Source organism: Electrophorus electricus, chromosome 13 (genome assembly GCF_013358815.1).
Source record: "Electrophorus electricus isolate fEleEle1 chromosome 13, fEleEle1.pri, whole genome shotgun sequence".
NCBI classification, from domain to species: Eukaryota; Metazoa; Chordata; class Actinopteri; order Gymnotiformes; family Gymnotidae; genus Electrophorus; species Electrophorus electricus.
In genome coordinates, this window is record NC_049547.1 from 1014819 (window position 1) to 1041064 (window position 26246).

The 26246-nt window shown below is 44.1% G+C and overlaps 3 protein-coding genes across 5 annotated transcripts in view; 1 reads left to right on the forward strand and 2 right to left on the reverse strand.

Annotated features, from left to right (window-relative positions):
* Window positions 1–2645: 2645 nt before the first annotated feature.
* Window positions 2646–11040, reverse strand: qrsl1 (glutaminyl-tRNA amidotransferase subunit QRSL1). 3 transcript variants are annotated; one of them, XM_027028776.2, is made up of 12 exons: window positions 10954–11040; window positions 10274–10491; window positions 9620–9830; window positions 9385–9483; window positions 9206–9302; window positions 8386–8553; window positions 7806–7981; window positions 6866–6978; window positions 6329–6521; window positions 5556–5673; window positions 4417–4622; window positions 2646–3402 (listed from the first exon to the last, which is right to left on the reverse strand). In XM_027028776.2, exons 2-12 carry the CDS (start codon window positions 10295–10297, stop codon window positions 3152–3154), a joined length of 1656 nt encoding a protein of 551 aa, XP_026884577.2. In that variant the 5' UTR covers window positions 10298–10491; window positions 10954–11040; the 3' UTR covers window positions 2646–3151. The 3 variants fall into 3 exon arrangements, with proteins under 3 accessions (XP_026884577.2, XP_026884578.2, XP_026884579.2); XM_027028777.2 differs by having other exon boundaries at window positions 9671–9830; window positions 10954–11033; XM_027028778.2 differs by lacking the exons at window positions 10274–10491; window positions 10954–11040 and having other exon boundaries at window positions 9637–9719.
* rtn4ip1 (reticulon 4 interacting protein 1) lies at window positions 10498–25687 on the forward strand. Its single transcript, XM_027028779.2, has 9 exons — window positions 10498–11048; window positions 12748–12899; window positions 15790–15858; window positions 16299–16423; window positions 16978–17026; window positions 17214–17350; window positions 20449–20632; window positions 23095–23187; window positions 24034–25687. The coding sequence occupies exons 1-9, from the start codon at window positions 10745–10747 to the stop codon at window positions 24154–24156; spliced, it is 1236 nt and encodes a 411-aa protein (XP_026884580.2). The 5' UTR covers window positions 10498–10744; the 3' UTR covers window positions 24157–25687.
* Window positions 24996–26246, reverse strand: part of crybg1a (crystallin beta-gamma domain containing 1a) — a 46170-nt gene continuing 44919 nt past the window's right edge. The window contains exon 22 of the mRNA XM_027028771.2: window positions 24996–25785. Within this exon, the coding sequence (XP_026884572.2) occupies window positions 25697–25785 (89 nt within the window). The 3' untranslated portion in view covers window positions 24996–25696. The remainder of the gene's footprint in view (window positions 25786–26246) is intronic.

The following is a 26246-nucleotide window of genomic DNA, read 5'->3' on the forward strand; positions in this document are numbered from 1 at the left end:
TAAACATAGGTTTCAGTTTATGGAAAAAAAGAGATTTCTTGATTTCACTGTTACTACTATAATTTAAGTATAAATGCAAGTTTGATTGTATGAATATACAGTAAGATAAATTATAATTAATAATATTAATAAGAATTTTAAAAATTAGTTTTAAATATCTTTCCATTTCCTTGTGTTATGTATAATTGATTCAGTAGTTCAAAAAAGGAACACTTTTGCTTTTTAGCAAATATTAACTCTAAAACAAGATTGTCTGGTTTAGATGTGAACACACACACACACACACACACACACACACACACACACACACACACACACACACACATTTAATTGTACTGATCTTCCTTCTTTGTATGAACAGGAACATTTGGTATTAAAATGTGAGATTATTTGTGCATCTCAAATGAGTTTAAAACCTCATCATAATTTACGAAAGCTTCCCGACAGTGTCTGTGTGCATCCGTGTCTGTCCCACTGCTTTGTGCTCGCAGCTAAGTGCAAAGCTTTTAGCTTCAGTCAAGGCCTTACCTGGATCTGGGTGTTAGCTTTAAGAGCACTTCTGCTGTCCAAACACGGATACGAGCTTCAGTATCACAACAGAGTATGACAGCTATCAGTTATATCCACTCTATCACTCTCTTTAGTTTCACATGGGGAGCAGCTCTGTACTGACAAGTCAGATATTTGCAAATTGGTGTGTTAAATACAACCAGTAATCACAATCTGTTATTTTGTTCACGATAGTTTCTGACACTCAGATCAGTCACTGACTGGGTTAGATATGTCTGTGAGCAGGAAACGATACCACACTTTGAAGCCACGTCGGTCTGTCCACTTTAGGTGTGTATCACAGAAGTGTGGCCTGCCCTCTTGTGTTAAGTATAAAGTGGTAGTAGCTTATTTATACTTCTGATCCTTTCCTGCTCTTTGTGACCTTATTCAACTTATAAGGGGATTATTAGCACAAACTGAAAAGGAGGCGATTCACTGACTCATGCGCGTTAGAGGCGGGGTCTCTCCATGAACAGAAAGAAGACCCACCACCAGGGAGGAAGGGAGTCACAGAGCTGCAGACAGCGTCAGAGAACAGTGTGTGTGTGTCCCACGTGGGACAGAAAGGTGTTCCGTCCAAACTGCAGACTTCTCGAGTAGCTGTCATTTCATTAGCGCTAAATTGTTACCCCTCATGACTGGTGATATTTACGCCCTGGGAAATACACATGCATGAGAATTGCACCTGTGTCATGAAAGGCTCTGCAAATAGACACAGGTGTGTGTGTGTGTGGATGAGTGCGCAAGCAAAGAAATAAGTGGAGAGTGTTTACACAGGCTTGTGAAAGTCCCGGGTCCAGATGGTGACGTCCGTCTTGGGGTTTTGCCTGATCTCTTTCCACAAGCACATCCAGGGAAGCTGTGGCTGACTGTGTCTAAGCACAGTGGACCCTGGACACACCTTCTGACCGAAGTGTTTTCAAAAGTACATGTGATGACCATCAGTTTTTACGACAGCGGTGAACAGCAGAATTTAACGCATCCATTTGGATCCTGAACACCTTAAGCAAGTTTTCAATAAATAAATAGAAATTACTTCATGAACACATTGCCTTTAATAAGCAAAGACCATTTCAGCATAGGTGTAGCACATCTATTAGTGCAGTTAGTGTGCAGGCGCTAGAAACACTGAGGTCAGGGGTTTCCCAGCAAACCCATACAGATAAGCACACGTCACACTGGATGTATAAGAGTGTTTGCTAAATGCAGCAATAAATAAATAAATAAATAAATAAAATAAGTATATAGGTAAGTATAAATATTAAGTATATAAATAAGTAACTTAGCCACTGAGGGCATTCTGATGATTTTTCAACATGTAGTCACTAATCATCATCATCATCATCGTGTTGTTTCTTTCCAACATTATTTCTGGTGGGGCAAAACCTTGGGTCACACGAGGTTTACAAAACATAAGCCACCGAGAAGGTCGTGTTACTGTAACAACAAACGCTGGCTTGTAGAGTGAAGGAGACACATCCCACAACTTTGGAGTGAAGATGCTGGAGGTCGGCTTTGAGAACCCACAGCTAAAAGGCACCTCCGAACCTTCATGGTCAAGTCCTAGATTATAGAATATGGCAACAGGTGGGGAGTTCTGCGAGTTTGGCGGCTCTGTTCAATACTGAGCTTAACACAGAACCGGTGATGTCCAGATACTATGTGCTTCTGTACCTTAATATGGGCACACACTATATACAAACATTTATGAACAAATATGGAAAAAGGTTTAGCACGTAAAATGTCTGTGCAACACGTCATCGTTAAAACTCTGATTCTATTGAATGAACAAACCAGTGTTTTCTTGAATCATACACCCAAAATACACCCACCGCAACAGACAGGGTCATCAGTGGCGATGACAGAGGCCTTCGCAGAAATGTACACCAAACAGAGGGTTTGTTCTGTTTCTGCACTTGTTATTTTTACAGAGGTTTACCAAAACCTAAACAAACTTCGTCCAGCGTACACCCGTGTCTGAGAGAATTAGACATGCATCATTGGCTGGGCCGTGATGGGGCATAGCAAACTTGACTATGCCACATGGCGATCGGCTTTTTCAAAATGTACGAATGAATAAGTCAATGAATTAATAATTTCTTTCATGACTTCTGTCATTGTATTTTATTAACTTTGTTACAATTACAACATCCCTTGGTAAACTAGCTGATACAGAAGATATCTTCAGGATGCAGATCTGGGGTATCTGATTAAAAAAACAAAGAAAGAAAGAAAAATAAAAAAAGCAATGCACGTGATTGGAGAATGTCACACCTCAACCAATCAGGAAACAATCGCAGGGCTCAGCAGCTCCACACAAAACATGAGCCCATGCCAAGGGTATAACTTTAGACAGTAGAAATAAAGCCTGTTTTGTCTCATTTGTTAAAGACCGAGACACGCTGTAGTTTACAGGACCAGATTACTGAGTCAATGTCTTCTCTCTTTCTCCACCCGAACAGGTTATCAGAGAAACATAGAAGTAATTCAGCGTTCAGACACCCAGACTGTACATGAACAGAGATGTTTACTGAACATGGTTTCATAGGTTACACAGGCACCATCCCCAATGGAAATCAGTCCTGAAACAAACCTGTGTTCATTTTATTACTGCATGGCTCTTGGTATTATCCTTTATGATCCTGAATTGCATTCTCTCTCTTGACCCTGTCTGTCCATCCTGACCCTGTGTGTCATCATGGAAACAAATGATGGGGAAGTCAAGCCTCTGCTCCATCCACTGAGCTACTGTCAGCAACTTCCTGTCCTGGAGGGTCTGACCAATGAGCTGTAGGCCGATGGGAAGGCCCCGGCTTGAGAGGGCTGTTGGCACAGTAACAGCGGGGAGACCTGGTATGTGGAGAGGTGGATTCAGGCACGCACACACACTTGACACACAAGTCCCACCATGATTGGATAAATACTTAATAATTAGTTGAATTTGGTGCATTTAGAAGTGGGACTGAACATTGTAGTTGCTGGTGTGGTTTAGTCAGTGACCTTTACAAACATTTTCAACCATGCCCACAGGAAAACTCTAATCAAATCTACCGAAAGATTCTTCCAAAGAATCTTGACTAACAGGTTATTTACATTTATGGAATTTAGCTGACACTTTTATCCAAAGCAACTTGAGTACAACTTGAGTAATTGAGCGTTAAGGGTCTTGCGCAGGGGCCCAGCAGTGGTGACTTGGCAGTGGTGGGACTTGAACCAGCAACTATCCGATTACAAGTACCTTCACCACTGAACTGCTACTGGGGGGTGTTTGCTGGGGTATTTGCTGTTAGGGTCTTAGGCCAATGGTTTGGGGTCAGGAAGCTCATGAGTGCTCTCAGAGTATATTACAGGTTACTCCGGTCTGGTTACCGGAGTATCTAACATATGTGCTTTATTCAAACAAGCGGTGCCAAGTGTTTTCAACACAATGCAGAAATAATCCCATAATTTGCTGTGGTTGTAACTGAATTTTATAGCCAATGCATAGGCTATAGGCACAAGATGGATTTATTAAGACTAGGCAACATTCTTCCTCTTTTCGTTAACTGCAGGTATTTCAGCTGAAGTATTAAACGTAAATCATGCCTTGTATCTCATGAAACAAACACACCAAACAACACCACTCCCTTCATCAGAAACTCACACACCCTCCCTGAGCAATGTGGGTATAAACATTGTGTAGTGCACAACACTTAAAATACGTAAAATTAAGACAAAAGAATGAACACGAGGCAGAAAGATGGAATATTTCTGGACAAATTCTTTGCACCCGTTTCATCATTTTATCAAATGATGTGTTTGTGTACACCTCTGCACCCACCCCCACCCGCTCATCTGTTCTGGGTGTGCGCGTGAGGACTGTACCTGCCATGTTGACAGGCTGGGTAAAAACATCTTCCTGAGCGCTGCGTGTGCGGTTGTCTTCCTGGATGAAGTCGGCGTAGCGTGCCGCGTCCCCCAGGGTGGTAGGCGTGAGAAGCACGTCGACTCCTGCACGGAACACGCGCCAAAAATCCTCCGCGATCAGACGTCGAACCTGTTGTGCCTTCACGAAGTAGCGCTCATGGCTCCTGCCCACAGACAGAGAATTAACAGGACAGATCTTACCACCAGAAAAAGAATTAAAAATACAATAAAATACGACTTTCCCTTTAGGACAGGGGTGTCAAAGTCAACTACTTAAGGGTCATGTTAAAAATCTTAACAAATGCATGGGGCAGAGAACACATGTTTTTTCTTTCACTTTTAAATAACATTTTGCTATAACGAGAACTGTGTTGTTTATTCAAAATCTGCAAAACAGCAAAATACAGGTACTTGACAGACTTAGAAACGTGACATGAATGCTAGAAATATTTAAAACTTTTTTAAAAAACATCCATATGACAATAGGTGGCATTAGCCACTGATAACTGTTACGGCTCTTTATGTCACCGTGTGTGATCTATGGGACATGACCCATGTTACGATGAGGCATCTGATTCTCTCTCAAGCCCAGTTTGGCTCGGAACTTTGTCACACGTCAGCAATCACACAGGCATCTTTCATCCTTTAGCTCTGTGACTTCATCCGTTTTCCATGAAATGACAGATTTTCTTGCGCAACTCAAAAAACACATCTCTTCAGCACTTTTCCTTGACGTAGCCATAGCATTTCTGTGAGGTAATGAATCCGTCACATCACAAAATTACAGAAACAGAGGCTGATTTAAATCCTTGGCTCTGACAGAATTAAACTGTAAACTAATTCTGTAAACTTTCATTACAGCACATGTGACACGATCCAGTTCTTTAGCGCAAAGCGCCTCGTGGAATAGAAAGAAAAACTCACGGGCAGGACAGGACCGTTCCATGGACCGGATCCGGCCTGTGGGCCTCGCGTTTGACTTATGGGTTTAGGGAAAAGGTGACAAGCAAGGTCTTCTACAGCCGCAAGAAATAACGACCCACTAGACCCTTATCCAACCTGTGCCCATCGCACAGGCCAGGGAAGAAGTATCTCACTGTTTCAACAGGAAGTAGTTTCCCGAGAGGACCCTCCGCCTCACAACATCGTTGAAGCCTTCGTGTCGCGTGGTGGCGTACAGAGCTTCAGTAGAGCTGTCCACCTCACTGCGGTGACCTGTCAAATTGCCCACATAGGATTATGGGTAAGAGGTATTCACTTCCAAGAATATTCTTCCCAATTATGAATTAGGCTTTTGTTCCTAGTTTGCATTGGTTAAAACTTTAACTTTTCTCTGGTTAGCTAAGATTTACAGTTCTTATTCATCCATAAACTCAAAACTCTTATCAGATCCTGTAAAGCCCAACATATAATTCGGCCCACTTTATTGTTCTCAGCTCAGGTGAACTGGGAGCTTTGTGTCACCCAAAACTGGACTGGTTCATGATGGCTACAAATAACAGACTTTCTTAATTGCAGAGCTACACATTCATTTATCTGACACTTTTACCCAACTTACAACTCTGACTGAGCACAACTTGAATAATTGAGGGTTAAGGGTTTTGCTGAGGGGCCCCCCAGTGGCAACCTGGTAGTGGTGGGACTTGAACTGGCAACCTCCTGATTACTAGTCCAGTAACTGAACCACTGAACTACCACCACCCTACACCATTATAATAAATGGCTCAATAATTAGTTGCTGTGGCAATTCTAGTGTCAGAATCAAAGCCAGAATAATTATTTATGTGAGGAGACCAGTGTAAACATGGAAAACTGTGGACAAAACTGTGGGCTGAACGCAAGCATGACAATTCCTCCCTACCCACCGTACCGTACTGGAGGCCATCGAAGCGCGCCATGTTGGACGCCACCTCGCTGCAGCAGAGCACGTGGTAGCAGACGATGGAGTGCTGCGTGTGCGGGAGTGACACCTCCATCACACGAGCCCCTGCCTGCTCGAACATGCCCGCTACGCGATCCCACTGCGCCAGGGTGTCGGCGGACAGGCCCGGGGCATGATACTCCTGTAGCGGCAACCAGGAGAAACGATGTTCACAAAAAGTTAAAGGCTAAGACATCAGAGGTTTGCCATTGCCGCACATGCCGAAGCGCGACGGTGCTGATGTGGATTTGTTCATATGTTTCGTGCTGCGTTTGCGTGTAGCAAAAATAAAAAACAAACATTTACGAATGCTGCAGTCCTGCAAGAACCCCAAAAAAAGAGCAATATTTGTAAAGCGTCCTTGAGTCTGAGCAAGGCGCTACAGAAATGCAACCAATAATAATAAGAAAAAAACACGTTCCATCATTGATTAATGTTTTAGTTATGAGTTAATAACGAAAAAGAAATTATGGACAGTAGCAGTACCTTTGGTATTCCAACACAAACATCCCTGATGTCCAAATCCTCGGGGAGCGAAGCGGGAGAGTCGGGAACGCTTACTGTGGTGGAGTCCTTTTCATCTTGACCCTGAAGAACACCTGCAGAGACAATACAATACAATCAAAGTTTATTTACATAGTGCTTACAACAGATATAGTCACAAAGCTGATTTACAAATGTCAGATTCCAAGCCCCGATGAGCAAGACACGGGTGAGGAAAAACTCCCTAGAGCACGAGGAAGAAACCTGGAGAGGAACCAAGACTCGGGGCGGGGGGGTCCGTCCTCCTCTGGGTGACAACAGTCACAATAGAGAAAAATGAATTAATAATGAAAAAATAAGCAATTAATGTCTAGTCTGGCTTTCTAGAAGTCCTAGTTTGGTCCCGATGTCTGGTGGCTTGATGGTTCGTATGCTTGCCTCTCAGCGCTGGGGTCCTGAGTGGAGTCCTTCTCTGGGTCTGTGTGGGTTTCCTCCCACAGCCCCAACACATGGAGGGTTGGTGCTCTGTCCTGGTCTTAACCTCCTCCCTCCCATGCACCCACAGTGCCAGTCTGTGGTTTACACTGTGTGCACATTGGCTGCTGCTTCTCATTAGTAAGCGTTTGTAAAAAAGATAATACATCTCCCTGTAAAGCACCCTGGCTCTATATATAAAGGCTCTATATTAATCATAGGAAACCACTCCTAAGTACTTACAAACAGCTCATGAAATCAAAAAACAAGTCATAACCCACAGAGCAGGAGTTATCTAACTAGTTATCTAACCAGTCTTCAGTTATCTAGATAACAAGTCAGAGTTGTAGTAGCATTGGAATTCCTATATTAGACAAGCTTAACTGTTGACTTGAGTTATCAAGCTAACTGACAATTTTTGTGAAATGTGTTTAAAATGTTGGTAATCATGATTTGCACGGCCTTATACCCAGAACTGTGGCTGCGTCCTGGACGTTTCTGGTAAGGATGCCTGGAACGTCCATGGAGTTGACCAGAGGGATAAGGCCGTGGCGAGACAGCAGACCATAGGTGGGTTTCAGGGCCACCACCCCGCACAGAGAACCAGGGTTACGCGTGGAGCCTCCTGTATCAGAACCCAGAGACCTGACACCATGTGCAAACACACCCACACACACACACACACACACACCCACACACACACACACAGTTAGGATCTGTATAAGAAGACTCAATCTCAGGCAAAATGTGATTATTCTGTCATGGACATGCTGTTTCCAACTCTGAGGGCATTTATGACTAATATTTAGTTGATTAGATATATTCAGTTATGGGGGGGTGGAGCTACAGGAGCAGGTCTCATATTTCTCAAGTTCCTCAGCTAAGCCTTTCAAACGTTTTCAGGTGTACAGGGTGGGTCACAGAAGAAGTGCAGGGTGTGGTTTGGGTTTGGAGCAAGCGTTTCCACAGAGTTTTTTCCCTCTGCTATTCCTCGTCGAATTGCTAAGGTTAGTGTGAGACTTGTAGTGGAGGAGGTATCTGTTACTCACAGGAAGCTGCTCAAGGATGCAACGGAAGCCGCACTTCCACCAGAACTGCCCCCCGTGATCACCCAATCAGACTCCGGGTCTTTCCCCTCGCTGTGGTACGTGCAGTATGGTGTAGCGTAGCTCCAAGGATTCCGCACTGGGCCGAATACACTGTCTGTACTGCCTGCACTGAGACAGAGAGACAGAGAGAGAGAGAGAGAGAGAGAGAGAGAGAGAGAGAGAGAGAGAGAGAAGTCGTGTTCAGAACATATACACAGACCTCCGTGCCAAACACCCTACAGCATGTGTTACAGAACAGCAACACGTAAGAGCTGACAGACGAACCAAGTTACACGAAACACGCCAAGGGTGTTTCAACAGGTGCCTATAGCCCACGCGTTGCCATGGAGAGTTCGTGAGCGCAATCCTTCTTTAGTAATCATCTATTAACCACAGGATGGCTTCGTGTGGTGAAGCACTCTCAACCCAGCAGTGCTGCTGACATGGTAACACTTCAGTTGTGATCCTGTGCTCAGACACCATCAAGTGAGAAACTTGGTGAGGAACACATGGGCTGCAGCTTGTAACTACATGCGTGTAAAGTGTAGCTAGAAAACAAGGATGCCGAGTACAGGGGTAGGGTGTTACCTAAGAGCAGGTCACAGAGGGTGGTGGCTGAATTAAAACATGCAAACACTGCAGATTTACACGAAAGGCTATTTTACGTGTTTTTTTATTTATTTATTATTTATTTGTGTCATACATGCAAATGCATAGATGGCTGTGATTTGGTATGATACATGATGTATGACGGAGTGGTCCAAGATTCAGTCTGAGTTACCCCATAGCAAATTCGTCTAAATTGGTTTTCCCTAATAGCACGGCACCCTGGTCCAATAACTTCTGGACGACCGTGGCATGGAATGGAGGACGATATCCTACAAACAACAAGGACAATGATGAGACACAGGAAACGGGAGACCAGAATTCCACAGCATTCCCGTGCGGTTGCTCGCGTACCTCTTAGCATGCGAGAGCCGCAGGTTGTCTCTATGCTCTTCGTGCAGAAGTTGTCTTTAACGGAGAACGGAATCCCATCCAGTGGACCGAGAGGTTTACCTGATGGAGGGACACCCAAGCCAAAAGTCAAATCACCATGGCAATGAGAGCACACATCTATCTCATCTCACTACTTAAGCATTCACTAAACTATGTGAATACTACGAATAATAACAAGAACAATCTTCTTTCATACGCAGATGCACCTCTGACCGGGTCTGCTGGCACGTTTGGCACCCAGACGCACCCATGCTCAGCCTGCCGTCTGCCTCCAGGGCCTGTCTCATGGCCAGGTCCTCTGTCACTGTGATGTAGGCATTAAGACAGCGCGTCTCCTGTATGCGGTCCAGACATGTCCTGCACAGCTGCGTGGCGGACATGCGTCCGTCCCTGAGCGCGGCGGAGACCTGGGCACCACGAGACGAGTGTTACTAAACATCACGTGGGCAGTGGTGTCTCACGGGTGAAGGTACTGGACCAGTGATCAGAAGTCCCACCGCTGCCAGGTTTGCACTGTTGGGCCCCTGAACAAGACCCTTAACCCTCCATTACTCAAGTTGTGTTCAGTCACAATTGGAAGTCGCTTTGGATAAAAGCTTCAGCAACACTGCTGTATCTTATCCAGACGTTAACGCGATGCAGTGGATCTCTTTGTAATTGTTTTATTAGCTATTAAATATTATTTTTAAATATTTTTATTCAGTCAGGCTTTGATAAGAAATAAACTTCACGTTAGCAGCTCAACCCTGGAGCGCATAAGATGCACATTCTTAGCCAACACGTGAGAAAAACACTCATTACAGTACTCACACACACAACACTTAGGAGCAAACGTATCTTAGTACATTACCTCTTTTATCGACAAGCCCAACATTGCTGTAAAAGTCTGGGTTTGTCCTGAATTAATGTCCTCAAATCATCCCATCGCTCCACAACTAGGGGCGGACATGTTAGTTCCCGTTGATCTGAGCGACGTGGTAGTTTTCTGCTCTGTGATTGGTCCGTTGCAGAAGTAATCCACTGTGGGATTGGTTTACACCGCGAGGTTAGAGGTGAGCCGGGCTAACCCTGCAGGACACGTGAAACAAGAGACATGAACCAAGGAGACATTATGGACACGGAACCGTAAAACTGAACCAAGGAGACATTATGGACACGGATACCGCTGTTAATGTCCTCTCGCTATTCCGCTTGCGATAGCATAGCCGGCTAATGAGAGAGTACACAAGCTATTTGTGTCTTTACGAAGTGAAATGTTTGTATCTGTCAGGTAATAATAGATAGTGTGTATCTGTCAAGTCAACTTCCGGCAACATTTATCATGAATGCATTCCGAAAACTAGTGTGTAGGCGCGAGCTAAGCGGCGGCTCGCGTGGCAGAGCTGTGGTCTCCTCGCGTGGAGGTCACGGGGCGCTCAGCACTGCAATGCATGCTCACTACAGGGCGTTCAGCACCGCGACCAGACGCCACACTGTAATGCACGCTTGGGTCATTGACAAATACGGCGACAACAGCGTGTTGAGATTTACCAAAAATGCCAGTTTCCCAATCATAGACTATCCAAACGAAGTCATTGTCAAAGTCCATGCAGCTGGCCTTAATCCCATCGACATAAACATGAGGGGTAAGTGGGACTCTTATCACAGGGGGTCAGTCCGAGTGCATGATGAGTGCAGAGTGTCCCAGGCGCATGTGCAGCCTCAGCCCTGCTCCCACACCCATGTTAAACTCAGCACGGGCCTGTTGATGAGCTGAGGCCATGAGTCCAGTGTGTTGGTAGCTGGGAAAACCACTAACATGTTCACTGATGCACCCAGATGTAGAGGGAACAGCTTTACATTTACAGTAGTTGCTTCTCATCTTTGGTATACATTATTCTTTTTTTTAATCTTACTTCATCCTGCAGGATTAACCTTATGTGGTATGAGAAAATGTATTTATAAATGTCTGTTGTCTCTTTATTGTTCATATTTCCGGGGTTGTATCATGGACAAATCAGTCAGGCATCTTGGAAACCTTGCTGGCTAGCTGTTTGTATATATGGCAGATGCAGTGGAAATGTGTTTTAATATTTTTTTAAGTATTGCTGCAGGGAAAAGTTCTCAGTTATACATTTCCTTTTGGGAAAGACTGTGTTGTATAAAAAAAAACTGTACATCTGCTCTCATTCTAAGAGGGCCGCAGCAATGGATTATTGTCGAGTATTGTCATTTACTTCATCAATTAATTGGGTAATCTTATAAGAAATTAGCCTTTATTAAAGAGTTATAGTAAATCTATAAGATAAGACAGGTCTCTTAAAATGAACAACTAACTGGTTTTTATTTTAGAGAAATCAATATTTTATTGCTTACATTACATATGGTGTCTGTCTAAACCAAATTTAGTGTATTTAAGTGCTACATTCTAGGTTTAAAACATTTTCTGAAATCCAAAAAGAAATAAGTAAATGAATTTATTCATTTAAATTTTTAAAATGGTATCCATGATATTTTTTCACGACTGCATGGCCTCCCGAGTCTCTTAGTCCACATATCCATCTTAATGGTGTGAAGAGACTGGAGTCTGGCAGCTCATAGCCCCTCCGTAACAATTCCAGAAAATACGCCAAAGGACATCAAAAAAGTCACTTTTGGCTTTTTCATATTATCGTGGCACTCTTCTCCAGTAGGACGAGGTATTAGAGTACTACCTCACGTTAACGTTGGTTGGGTAAGGCTCCCACGCTTCTGTTCACGAGCTCAGGACTAGGCATGAAGGGCGCAGGGATATCACAGATCTAGTTATATGGATTAACAAAGCTTCAATACACAGAATTTGCATCAATTATTTTTAGAAATCGAGTTGATCGAGGAGTCGTTTCAGCCCTACATTCTAGTCTGACCATATTACTAATATCACAAACACCAGGAATAAAATGGTCTTGAAACCCAAGAAGAGAGGAGATGGATATTATAATGATATAAAATAACAGAATCATATCTGGGGTGACCCGTATAATGGCTTTTACGTGTCTCTGATATACTATACAAGTAGTGGTACAAAAAACTAGAGGACATCTTCAGAATTTAAAGGAAACATTCAGTGGATTTATCGTTAAATATTGTCACACTAAGCGGTTTGGAAAGGCCTTTATTTTCCATGTTTCCACCTTCGTTCGGTTCCATTAGAAGACGCACGGGTTCTAACTTTTGTAACGTGTGTAGGAGGGCCACACAGCTGTGGGCGCCCTGGAAGCTAAACATACCCAATCTGAATTCCATGTTCCTGTGCATCTGTGCTCAAGTCAATGTTGAGGGTGTTTGTTTGCTTGCTTCTGACAGGTGGCTACGGTGCTGCTACTCTGAAGATGAAGCGTGACCCTCTGAACATCAAACGCACAGACAGCGAGTTCCCGCTGATTCTGGGCCGAGATGTGTCCGGCGTGATCATGGAGTGCGGCCTGGACGTGTCCTACTTCAAGCCGGGGGACGAGGTAACACGCTGCCTGCCTCCGCTCGGTCAGTCTGACCCATCTGAGGTCATACTGAAGGATAAGGTCCATAAGCCCCAGCTTGGACAACCATGTTCTCAATTTCAGCGGTTCTGTCAAAAGTCCAAAATCTCCTAATCCAAGGGCCAGTGCAAATAACCAGCGTCTGCAGAGTCATCAACTCAAATGACGGATTAGAAAGTTTAGAATAGAATAATAATGCAATGACTTCGGTTAAACTAGGCTATGAAAATTATTTTGAGAAGTCATTGCTACAGATTGAGTTTCAACAGCAGTCCAATAAACATATGACTAGCTAAAAAAAAAAACCTAGCGAAAAAATGACCAAAAGAAAAAAGTGAATGCAGGGGTTTACAAGACAGGTGGGAACTAGAATACCTTTTTGCTTTCACTAAGACTAAAGTTATCTGTCTTGTTTATGGAGATGATGTAGCCATTATCAAGAAATACAACATTAGGCGCAAGATAAAACTGTGACAAATGTGGAGAGTTGGACAGACTGCAGAAACAAAAGAAAGCAACAGAGATGATGAAGGACCTTGAAGCCCAGTATACGTTTACGAAGACAGAAGTCCCAGCATGCTACTGTGGTCAAAGCCAGTTTGATCATGTCAGAAGAAATGGCTAAGTCTGTCTGACCTTTTACTGAGAGCATGCACGCTTAACGTTTGAGACGTTCTGTGTCCAGAAAAAAGCAAAGAACCAGCAAATGACAGCCATAGCAGAAATGTAGTAGCTGATTGGTTGGATGAGTTAGCACCAACCTACAGGATCAGGTCATTGAAAAAGTAAATGACTCTCTAAGCTTTTTCTTCACTCGTTAGTGATGAGAGCACAGCTCAATTGTCAGTTTTCGTTTGTGGGGTGGACTCCAGCTTATCAGTTGCGGAAGAGCATCAGGGTGTTAAGTCAGGGCATGGGAAAGGATTTTTTTCAGGAAGTGGAGAAATGTGAGAATGACCTGAAGTTGCCGTGGATCAACTGCACGGGTGCTGACAGCCTGCCTATATTACACACCACCAGGCGCTTTGCGCTAAAGAGCTGGATCATGTCGCGTGTGCTGTAATGAAAGTAGTTTAAATCCGTCAGACCCAAGGATTTAAATTGGCGTCTGTGTCCGTCATTTCTTGATGTGACGGATTCTTTACCTCACAGAAGTGGGACGGCTACGTCAAGGAAAAGTGCTGAAGAGATGTATTTTTTGAGTTGCGCAAGAAAATCTGTAATTTCATGGAAAGCAAGGATGAAGTCACAGAGCTAAAGGATGAAAGATGCCTGTGATCAGAGTTTTTTTGGTGCGATATGTCTAAACCTATTGATCTTACAACTGCAGGGTCATGATCATCTGATGGCATTGACGTGACGTGCATTGTCATGTGACAGCCTTCCAAACCAAACTGCACACATGGGAGACTCAGTTGCATTGTTGTAACCTGGGTCACGTTCCAGCTTGCCAAGCTTTTGCTATCACACTTTGAGTTTGCAAGACGAGTTGCAGATTTCAAGACTGAAGTCAAGTGACGTCAGGTTTCTAGTTCAGTTTGAGGGTTTCCGTAAATTTCCAGCTGATGTGTCATGAGCGCCCGTGAGCGTGCAAATGAAGCTGGTAGAACTTCACCGCAGTGGCACACTCAAGGCCAAATCCAAGTTGCTTGGAGCAGGCCAGTTCCATCCTTTCATCCTGGAAACGAAGCCAGATCTCTGCCCACATGGCGCAGGTGTGCTGTCCATGTCTTGTAGATGTGCCCCATCTCACAGTATGGGCAGCTGTCCTCTGTGGTGGTGATAAACAGATCATCTCACCAAACTCTCTGTCTCATTGACGGACACCTTCAGCAACAGGTGTCTGGCTCAAGCAAATAGACCTAGCTCCTGGGGTCATTTACAGAGGATGAGCAGTTATCAGTGGCTAATGTGGCCTATTTTCATGAATAGTTTTTAATTTTCAGTATTTTAAGTATTCATGTTTCTATGGCTATTTCAAGGGCCTATATTTTGCTGATGCAATTTTTGTACCTTTCTGAATAAATGAACAGTTTAAATCAAAACATTATAGAGAAATGTTTTATAAAAATATAAAACATGAGTGTTGTTGAGTATGCTTGGTTTGTTTGTTTGTTTTTGTTGTATGGTCTTTAAATTGATTGAGATTGACGCCCTTGTCACACACAAGGCTCAGAGCGCAGCGTGCTGTATTAGCGAAGGGCCAGCCCCTGTGCCAATTGTGTGCTTAATCCCAGAACCTGGGGAATGTGGAGCAGGGCATTGTGGGACATTGCATTAGGGCGACTCCACCTCTCAGATTAGTTAGAGAAGTATTCTTAGCACCACAGTGGAGCACAGCCTGGTTTAAGGGAAGGACGACTGGTGATGTAAAGACAGAAGTGTGTTTTTTCCTGCGCAGACAAACAGCGGGGATGTTGGGTGTGATATCCGGGCACCAGGAGATGAATGGTGCCTAGATGACTGAATATCCAAACCTAGGGAAAATCTAAGATGTTTATCTTGGTGTTCTAGTGTACATCAGTAAAATTGAATGCTATTATTTCTATCCAATATTAGTGAAATCGTGATATTGTTTCTGTCGAACATTAATCGTTGAAAAGCAAAAAACAAACAAACCGCTGTGTCTTCCTTCTGGATCAGTGGTAATGTTCAGTTAACCAGCTGATTAGATAATGACCTAACTTTCCATGGACTAAATCTGGTAGGCAAGGCTGGAGAAACTGCGTAAGCCTGTAATGTTCACCCTGCAGGGGTTGTCATTTTTTTTTCCCTTCCTTTTAACATGTCATCAGATGGTTAAGATGCATGTTTTTGTGTTGTAATAAAACTGACGGAGGCTGGTGTGCATGTTTGTTCTGTCTGCCAGGTGTGGGCGGCGGTTCCCCCGTGGAAGCAAGGCAGTCTGGCCGAGTTTGTGGTGCTCAGTGCTAACGAGGTAACAACAAATCAAAGCCAATACTTACGTACAGGAAGGCACGTGTTTAGTGTGTTTAGTGTGAGCGGTCTGCTCAGAGACACTCACTCTGATGTTTTATGACCTCAACCTTCTCTTCTTCTGTTGTAGGTTTTACTAAAAACTCACCCAAGTGAGACGTCTTGAGGTTCTATCATTTCTTATTTATTTTGGGAAGACCTTTTCTTCCAGGGCTTTTTGTACTATGGTTTTCCTATTGATGAATTGTGTCCTTTTTTGCTGTTCTCTGTCAAAGTAGAACGAAATATCACATGGGGACACACAGTCTGCTTCTTCATTTTACAGGCTACCAGGAAGCAGTCCTGATGAATCACTACATTTTTATAAAGGACAAGCCAAACAATGTTTTTGATTTTGTGTGTGTGTGTGTGTGTGTGTGTGTGTGTGTGTGTGTGGCTCAGGTGTCACATAAGCCCAAATCACTGAGTCATGTGGAGGCTGCCTGTATGCCCTACGTAGCTTCCACAGCCTGGTCTGTTCTCGTCAACACGGGAGGCCTGAACAAAGACAACTGTGCCAAGAAACGGCAAGTACCCGATACGCGCTCAGCATTCACCTCCCTTCTTCCTTTGTTCTTGCGCACTCTCTCTGTTTCTCTTATCTCATTCTCTCAGTCTCTCTCAGCTGGAGCCAGACACTCATGCTCACATGTCCTTGGTTCACCAACCCAATTCCCAAAATGTACTTTATGTTAAACCATGAGTTGGCCTAGTTAGCCCCTCCCCTGCCGCCCATCTCATCCATTGTCTCATGTCCCCGTCAAGCTCTTAAAAGAGCGTTCTCTAATCAAAGGCACAGAGCCCAGAAGGACCCCTGGCGTGTGTCCTGATGGGCAATGAGGGTCGACTGCAGGGCACGCACAAATGCTGCCCCTTGCAGGCCTTTAGGAGTTGGTCCTTACAGCTCTATCCCAGCTTGATCGATCGGACTGACTCGTTTCGGTTCTCACAGTCTATCGGTCTCTGAACTTGGTTTCAGTCTCCGAGTATTTAACTGTGAGGTGTACATGTGATATTTTTAGATGTGTAGATTACATTTTGAGGATTTCCCCGTTTTTTTTTTTTTTGCTTTCTGACACAGTATTCTCATCCTTGGCGGTTCAGGAGGGGTTGGAACCTTCGCCATACAGGTAAGGTCAGCAGATGCAACACTGACAAGTGCTTTGTGTTGGAGTCTTGACACAAACTGTCTGACAGCATGTTTTTCTTACCCTTTTCACGTTGATTATACAGAACGTCGTCTCTACATCATGCATTATTCAGCCATGAACACTGACACTCTGGAATGAAAGTCCTGAAATTTGCATCCCTTTGTAGTTGCTGAAGTCATGGGGTGCCCATGTGACAGTCACATGTTCCCAGAATGCCGAGCACCTGGTGAGGGGTATTGGAGCTGACGATGTTGTGGACTACACAGCAAGGCCTGTGGAGAAGACACTGAAAAGTCTGGAAAAGTCAGTAGAGCTCTGATATAAACACTCCACACATTCATACTTCAACTAAGCCTAGCATTCAGAAATTCAACCAGTTCCTCGTGAACAGGCAGTGGTACCAGCCAATGCAGGCAAAGATGCCTCTGAAGACAAGCAGATGGACCACATCTGTGTTATGTTAATTCTAGAATACAGACCACAGCTTAAATGGGCCAAACAGGAGAACCAGGCCTGCTGAAATCTCAGCACTTAAGGGCTTCAGTATCTAGTATTCAGTAACACTGGGACATGTTCCAACAGCAAGCTACAGAGAAGGTCCGTACTGATTCTAGAATCGTACAAAGCACAGCATTGCACGAAAATCCTTGTGTTGGAGATGACCTGTGAGAGGTCCAAAACATAATCAGGGTATGTTCTGACTAGCTTGCTAATGCCCTGACAGACGTCTTCAGCACTTCCCTGATCCAGGCAGCCGTTCCCAAGAGCTTTGAAAGGGCTACTGATATTTCTGTGCAAAATAAATGTTCTGGCTTCAATGACTCGTCCTGTGGTGCTCGTGGAAATCATCACAAAATGCTTCGTGCATCTAATCCTGAAACGTCCACCAAGGCTGTGTGCTCGGCCCGTTAACCGTTCATCGTTCTGACTCATGGCTGTGCTGCACAGCTCGAACCACATAATCAAGTTTGCCGATGATACTACAGTAGGCAGTGACAAGACAGCATACAGGAAGGTAATTGGGTAGGTCGCTGACTGGTACAGAGACAAATTTAATTGTTGCTGATAAAATTAGAGACATAAATGTTGACTTCAGGAAGACATGGAGTGAGCACTACCCACTGCACCTCAGTGGCTCGACAGGGAAGAGGCAAAGGTTCCAAACGTTCCAAGCTCCTTTAGTGTGCAGGTCGTGGGAACCCTCAACGCCCCCTGCTTAATTCAGAAAGCTCGACAGAACCTTCAGGTCCTGCAACAGATGAGAAGAGGTCTGCCTCCCCCACTACCTCCTCTACAGGGGGACAGCAGACGGCGTCCTGAGCAGATGTCTCGCAGCCTGATGAGTGGAGTATGAGACCTGATCATCAGGGCCTCTCCACCCACCAACACCCCTTACCACAAGCACTGTAAACGATCTCCTACCACAAACGCTGTAAACAATGACAAGGCCAGGGGCGTTGTAAATGATCTTCACCACCCCTTTCACAGACTCTGTTGCCTGGCAACAGGTAAAAGAATGGATTCTGCCACTACTGTTATGCCCCCCAACCTGGTCTGTTGGATGAACAGTATAGTTTTACGGTTTATAGCCAACTGCACCGCTGACTGTAATGGCCAGTTCTGCTCTTTTGTTTCTGGTTTGCGCTTCAGTATATATGAAAGTTTTTCGGACGCTTTTAAGTTTTCCTCATTTTAGTACGTTTCAGCCTTCTCCTTTTTCTCATCAATCCACACAGAAAAACTACAATAACAAAGCAAAAACAAGTTTTGTAAATCAACAAAAAACATATATATTCCATTTGCATAAGTATCAGACCCTTATTTGGTTAAAACTCCTTCGCTAACCATGATGACCTCGTCTTCTTGGGAGAGATCCTACAAGCTTGGCTCAGCTTTCTGATGGACATTCCTCTCATTCTTCCGTACGGAACCATTCAAGCTGAGTCTGGTTGCATGGGGTTCATCAGAGCACAGCCATTCTCTGCTCTCTCCAGAGATGCTCTATTGGGCTCCGGTCCAGACTCAGACTGGGCCACTTCAGGACTCCTTGGTTTTCTTGGTGGTATGCCTTGGGAGATGTAGATCATTGCCCCAGCCTGAGATCTTGGGCACTCTGGAAAAGGTTTTAGCAGGGTTACCATTTCTCTTTCTGCATCCATCATTCTCTTGATCCTGAAAAGTCTCCAGGTCTCTGTGTTTCACAGAATTAGATGATGCTCAGTGCTGCTGGTGGACGCAGCCAAGTATTTCATTCGACCAGGATTCTCCTGCTTGTGGTCTGAGAGTCGTTCATGTGCCTTTTGGCAAACTTTAAGCAGGCTCTGATGTGCCTTTTAGTGAGGAATGGCTTCTCTCTGGCCAGTCCACCATAAAGGCCTGATTGGTGTAGTGCTGCACTGATGGTTGTCCTTCTGGAAGGTTCTCCTGTCTCCATAAAGGAGTCTGGATCTGGTTCATAGTGAGCGTTGGGTTCTTGGTTACCTGTCTGACAAGGGCCCCTTATCCCTGATTACTCTGGCTGGCAGCCAGATCTAGGATGTTTGTGGCTCTAATCTTTCATTTGTGAAATGGTGGTTACCAGGGGTGCCTCCAGGGATTTTGGGCCCCATGAAAAGATATCACATTGGGCTCCAGTGGGGGGGGGGGGGGGGGGGGGGGGGGGAGAAAGACCTAATGTTCTTACCTACATTTTTTAGGGCCTCTGTAAGTGACAGACCCTTTGAAACATCCTAACTCCTCCACCTCCTACGACACCTCTGAGGGTTGCAGTGCTCTCGGGCCCTTTAAATGCTGTCTACGCCTGGACACAGTCCCATCTCATGTGCACCAGCAGGGGTGTGTGTCTTTCCTCTTTGTCAGGAAGGCCCGGGTGGACTTCAGTGAAGTTGTACAAGCATTTCAGTGATCGTAGTGTGGTGCACCAGAGCTCAGTTGGGAGTATGTGAATGTGTTTTATTTGAAGAAATTTACATTCCAAAAAATAGTTTTTGCTTCGTCATTGTAGAGGTGTGTGTGGATGGGGGGGCATTAAGAAGGGCATGAAGCATACAAAATATGAACAACTTGGAAAGGTTTAAAAAAATTTCCATATCTGCTGTGCTGTTGTACTGGAATTGCTGTGTTGTACCATACTTCAGAAGAACCAGTTCAGTCCAAAATATCCAAGCTGTGTGGAGGAAGGACGGTAACCTTGACATGACTGTGACAGTATGCAGATATTCCTGTCAGTGCGGGCGTTAGATCTGTATTTTAACTTCAGTGTATTTTAAATAAGTGTAGTGACCTTGTAAACATGTTTACTGAGTGCCAGGATGTCGTTTAGACCCATCCCCCATTCCTCATCCCTCCAGCATGGTGTTTTCTCTCTCGTGCACTCTCCTTCTCTCCTCTCTTTCTCTCAGTTTCGATCTGATTCTGGACAGTATTGGTGGTGAGACTGAGAGTTGGGCCCTCAGCTTGCTCAAACCCTGGTGTGGTGCTAAGTACGTTACCTTGGTAACCCCCTTCTTGCGTAATACGGACCAACTGGGCCTCGCTGATGGGATGATGCGGAGTGGAGTCACCATAGCAACCAAGGCGCTGAAGGTATATATTGGACTCTTGCCATTATGAAGCTGTTTCCATGTAGCACCCAAAACATTTCCCTCTTAGGGAAAAGTTGAAGGATTTGTGAGGGTTTGAGGTTCTTTATGTTCTTTTATGACGGAGAGAGAGAGAGACGTGTAAAACACACTTTTTTCTTCTTTTTTTTAGTTTTAGAGTCATGGTTGATATGGGCCCCATCCTCCTAAAATGTCACATGCTGTACCACCCACCTTTTTACCACAAACTCCGCAAAATGTTCTTTCCAAGAAAACAGGGACAACGTTCTTTCTTTGTGGTTAAGCACGTTTTTTTGTCACAGGTACCCTATACCTGGATGACACAGTAGAATCACTCTGTGAGCTAAAGTCAGGCTAAATAAAACAAACCTACTTGGAAACAGTTTGCTTTAGTAATGAATAAGAAACATCTCTACATATTCACTTTGGGCTTGATTACATGTTATGTCCTCTTATAAAGAAGCAATTTGACCAGTCATGATGCAAGATGTGCTGATTTCAGAAAGAAAAATATGAAATTTTGATCCCATCTCTGCATATGCGCTCAGATCTCAAATGCATTTAGATGTCAGACGTCTCACTCTGTGCTAATAATCTACAGTTGGCCCTCTACTTCTGTGGGGGTTGAGCCTCAGGACCCCTGTAAATGTAGGCACCCACAAAGCTCAGCACAAAGACTATGGGGGTAGCATCCGAAGAGTGTGGAGTCTGCAGTGCTTTAACACTGAAACGTTTTGCACAGAGTTCCTTAAAAGATATTTATGGTTGTAAATTATAAAATACAGCAGATAACACTAATACAGACGCACACAGACACAAATGCGTGTATAATTATTTTTTGGGGGTATCTTTCCTAGTGTATGTGAGTCATTTGCTGTTTTCCACAGTAGGCTTCAAACCTTAAAAATGATTCTCATTTAAAATTGATGACGAACTCTTGAATAAACAAATCAAATCCTCCACGTGAAAACCCATGACCTTAACAGACCTTAACTGTATTCTTGTATTTAGTACAAGAGTTTCCTGGAAAAACAAAAAAAAACAAAAAAAACTTCAGGGTGAATAGTGTCAGTTTTTTTCAGACTGGTGATTCGATCAGAAAAGGGCGGCAAGACTGGGGAAGACTAGAAAGTCCTGGCTTAACCTGCCTCCGGTGGTGCCCTTTGGAGCACAGAACTTTACTGTTGTGTAATTGTCATGTGGAGGTTTAGTAGTCGTGGCAGCAGGCATGGGCAGTTCAGCTTGTTATTAAACTGTAATACTAACACATCATTCTCACAGCTTTTTATTAAACGGACTAACATCAGTAAAGTATAGAGGCAGACTTCCAAAGAGTGGAAGAAATCACTTCACCGAATGACCACCGCTGAGGTCACTCCAGCTCAGGTGAACACGTGTGCTTTGCTTTCAGGTCCTCTCCACTGTTGCGTCCACGTGGCTCTTTTCCGTCAAACTGTTTGTCCATGTTTTTGTTCAGCCTCCTCATGAGCTAAAAACCTTGAGGATGAGACAAGCCTGCTGCGCGGACGGATTTCCAGAGTAATCTGACCCTGAAAATGAACATAATCTGATATTGGATCAGTGCTCTGATTTCAAGAGATGTACTTAGACATCGGTCTTGACTTTAACCTTACTCCTGAAGGTCTGCTGCACTGAACGTATGAAAGCATGTTTTAGTCCAAAAAAAAGCCCAAAACAAAACTTTTAGATGCTTGTTTATCACTGTGTGTATATTGTATTGTTACTTTGTATAATCTATTTATAATCCATGAAATAATGTTTTTTTTTTTTTTTAATAAGTCTTCAAGTCTTTTGAAACAAAATAGCGGAAGTGTCTTAGTGGTTTAGTCAGGAAGTACATCTGAACATTTTACCATGAGAGACACTTCTCTACGAGTCATACGTGGCATACGGTTGTCTTAAGAACAAGCGCACAATTCTGCACTGATCCAGTTGTACTCTAACAGGATCAGGACTGGGTCATGATCAGAAGTGGCTACACTACTGCCGCAGCACGGAAACCCCTATACATGTAGCAGTGTTAACACACGAGCAGGGCAAACGAATTAGAACTGAAGGGCTCCTAATCAATTGCCTCACTGTCTCAATCACACCTGCCCACGCCACCTGATACCCACTCGATTTGCTTCAGTTCACATTTGCTCTGGGGTACATCTCGTGGAAGCAGAGGGTTTGAGTGTGTAGGGGGATTGAATGAATGCATGAATAGAAGAGGATTAATTGGAAGGTGGGTGAAGTGAGGTGGATTCACCTTACGCAGATACCCCCTCTACCCTTCCCCCCCCCCTCTCTCTCTCTCACACACACACTCACACTCACACACACACACACACACTCACACACACAGAGGGCTTTTAACAAAGAGCTAGGCAGGAATGTTGGAGACTCATGTGTGAACTCTCTTCCTGGGTCTTCCTCCCACAGCATCTGACTAAAGGTGTCCACTATCGGTGGGGATTCTTCGCTCCGAGTGGCTCAGCACTGGATGAAATCTGTGAACTCGTAGATGCAGGAAAGGTAACGCCATTTAACTGACGCATTTATCCAAAGCAACGTACAATTCTGACTGAACACAACTTTAGTAAGTGAGGGTTAAGGGTCTTGCTCAGGGGCCCGACAGTGGAAACCTGGCAGTGGTGGGACTTGAACCAGCAACCTTCTGAGTACTAGTCCAGTACCTTCACCACTGAGACCCCACTGCCCATATGTATGTCATTGCTGTAAGCAAGAGAGAGAAGGAGACTGATCTAGTCCTCAACAGTCTGATTTGTTCTCCCTGGAAGAGTTGTACTGCACCCTTTAGTCTTGTTATGGAATATCTATATTTCTCTATGCACCCCTGTTTTCTTTTCCTCAGTTTGGACAGAGCACTCTCCACCATTTCACTGCGAGTTATACTGTATGACTATGTATGTGACGAATAAACCGAACTTGAAACATGGGCATTCTCTCAGAGACTGAAGGAGGTGTTTTAGGTTCGCCAGGTCTCTCGTGCTCACAGAGACTGACCCTCTGCAGGCTACGACCCCCCCTTACAGGTGGAAGGGATGTAAGCAGGGGGTCAGTTGGAGAGAACAACGGCCCAGTCTGACAAACCGTTCGACTGCATCGTTGCTGTGTTGATGTTTGGCTGTGCAGGAATTCTACAGTGGTGAATCCCCTCTGCCACTCTGAGTCCTCTTGCCTCTTAAATGTGTTTTTCTTTGTTGGTTTTGAAGAAGAGCGCTTACAGTTAATGAAGTCCTTTTCTGGGAGGTATAATGGTGATTTTTAAAAACATCCCTCATTTCTCAGCATCTGTGCTCCTGCCTTATCTTGGAAGCCCTTTGACTCCCACTGACCGCAGTCGTCTCTGTCTTCCAGATACGGCCAGTCTTACAGGAGCAGTTCGCCTTCCCTCGGGTTCCTCGGGCCTTCCAGAAAGTTGAGGGTGGACACGCCCGCGGCAAAACAGTAGTTACCGTTGCCAGGGTGCAGGGAGAGTGACCATAGCAACTGGGGAGAATGATTTGGTTAACTCACCGATTTGAATCAAGTTATCTGTCACCTTGGAAACAAGGACTGAGCAGTTATGACAAGCTTGTGGCTGAATCGGCAGCGACAATTATCCCAAGAAAACCCTCAGTAGCACAAGACTAAACCTTAGACTGTAGGAGCTGTTGTTTGTTTACACAAACAGTCCTGGTATGTGTACTAAACGAACAAATAAATAAATAAATAAATAAATAAATAAATAAATAAATAAAGTCCAAGGTCTTCACCCTCCAGCTGTCTCGTTTACAGATGGATTCATTTGTCCAGGTCTTGGTTCCAGGTGCAGTGTTCTCAACCTAGAGGGTGACTAACTGCTTTCCTGCTTGCAGTGGAATTACTTGAAGAATCAATCAATGAGGATGCAGTCAGGGGCAAAATTTACACACCAGCTCAAAACTATTAATCGCTTTGTAGAGAAAATTTGGAAGATTTCTTCTCAAATGAAACAGTGTGACTGAGTTCTCACACAGCAGCTGTTTGTATACAACCTGGGTCTGGAGATCAGCGCCACACAGCAGTGATGTTCGGCCCAGAGATCCGGAACCTTGCCTCTTCGAGACCAGTTATGCAAGCTGCTGCTTTGTGGGTTTTTCCCCCAATATTAACACAACTGTCTATTGTTTCTTTGCCTGTTTATTGGATTGTGAATTATTGTCTTATGGAACAGTAAGGAGGCACCTGTAAATATTTCAGGGATGATAAAACACCTATTCCTGTGTCTTATGCTGTTGTTTCAACTGTCATTTTCTGAATGACCCAACTTTGATATATCAGTTATTATGGAAAATGAGGGAAAATAAAACATTTTATTCATAATAAAATGTAACAGTTGTCTTTACAGATTTAGAAATATACAACAGACAAGTCATTTCCATATTCTGAAGTAAACCGTGGAGTGTAAGAAGCTAAATAACGTAAGGCACTTTATAAAAGACACAGAAGAGAAGTTTTATACATACCGTCTTATAACACTGACACACTGGGGTGTGTACATGACTGCTTATTGTTCATTTACTCGTGTGTTTTGTAGTAACGCACCAGTCCTTACAAGCCCACACACACACAGGGTGGTGTTAGAGTGCCACCAGTGGTCATCTTGTGCTATTATAGATGTGACGTTTACTGCAGGACTTCTTGCCTTTTTTAAAAAAATGACGTTGCTTAGGGAATTATCCAACTTAAACAGAGCACATTCATGCTATAACTAGCAAAGTCTTTGCATCCCATGTTGGAAATACTTCTGTAAGGATCTCCATGTACCTCCGACTCTAGTAGACGCTTTAATACTTAAGCCTGCAAAACCTTGAACAGTCCAGTGAAGAAAGCAGCCGGCTGGCTGGTCTTTCCTCAGTCTTTAAGCCCTTGCTGGAGATCTTCACGGGACGTCCTCAAATGGCTCACACTTCAGAGTTTTGTAATCCTGCAGGAACTGCTTCAAGGAGGTTCCTGTCAGCGTGGCCGCTGGTTCTGAGGCCAGTCAGTTACACGTCTATCAGACTATTTCCACCGTCCACCTCTGGTTGGACTTTGTCTCATCAAACGTGTTCACAATCACCTGGTTTTTATCATACTGCTGACCACCTGGAAAATATGATCAGAATGCATTAGGCCGCATTAATAAAGAGAAAATATTTGGGTCATAATCAAAATGTGGAAAAAATGTATACCATTACAATTATGGACAACAAAAATCCACTTTATTGGTGCATGATGTGAACATTCAAAACTATTACTGCGTGTGGCCACAAGATGGCAGGCCTGATTAGTATTTTGTACACGAGTCTCAACTTCTACCTCTGCCAAGTTTAGAAGAGCTACACCAGCTAAGCTTGTCTGAGAGCTACTTTCTGCTGGTTTGGGGACTAGCTCTTAACTCTAGGTGTGCGGGAGGCTGGCTAGGAGTGTGTGGGGAATAGACGCCTGTGCTATAATCCTGAATATAATTAACCTAATACGTATATACCCATGCAATGGATCTCATATCTCTAATTGCTGCCTTCACGATTCCTCTGTCCTACGGCCCGTCACTCGAAAACCTGGAA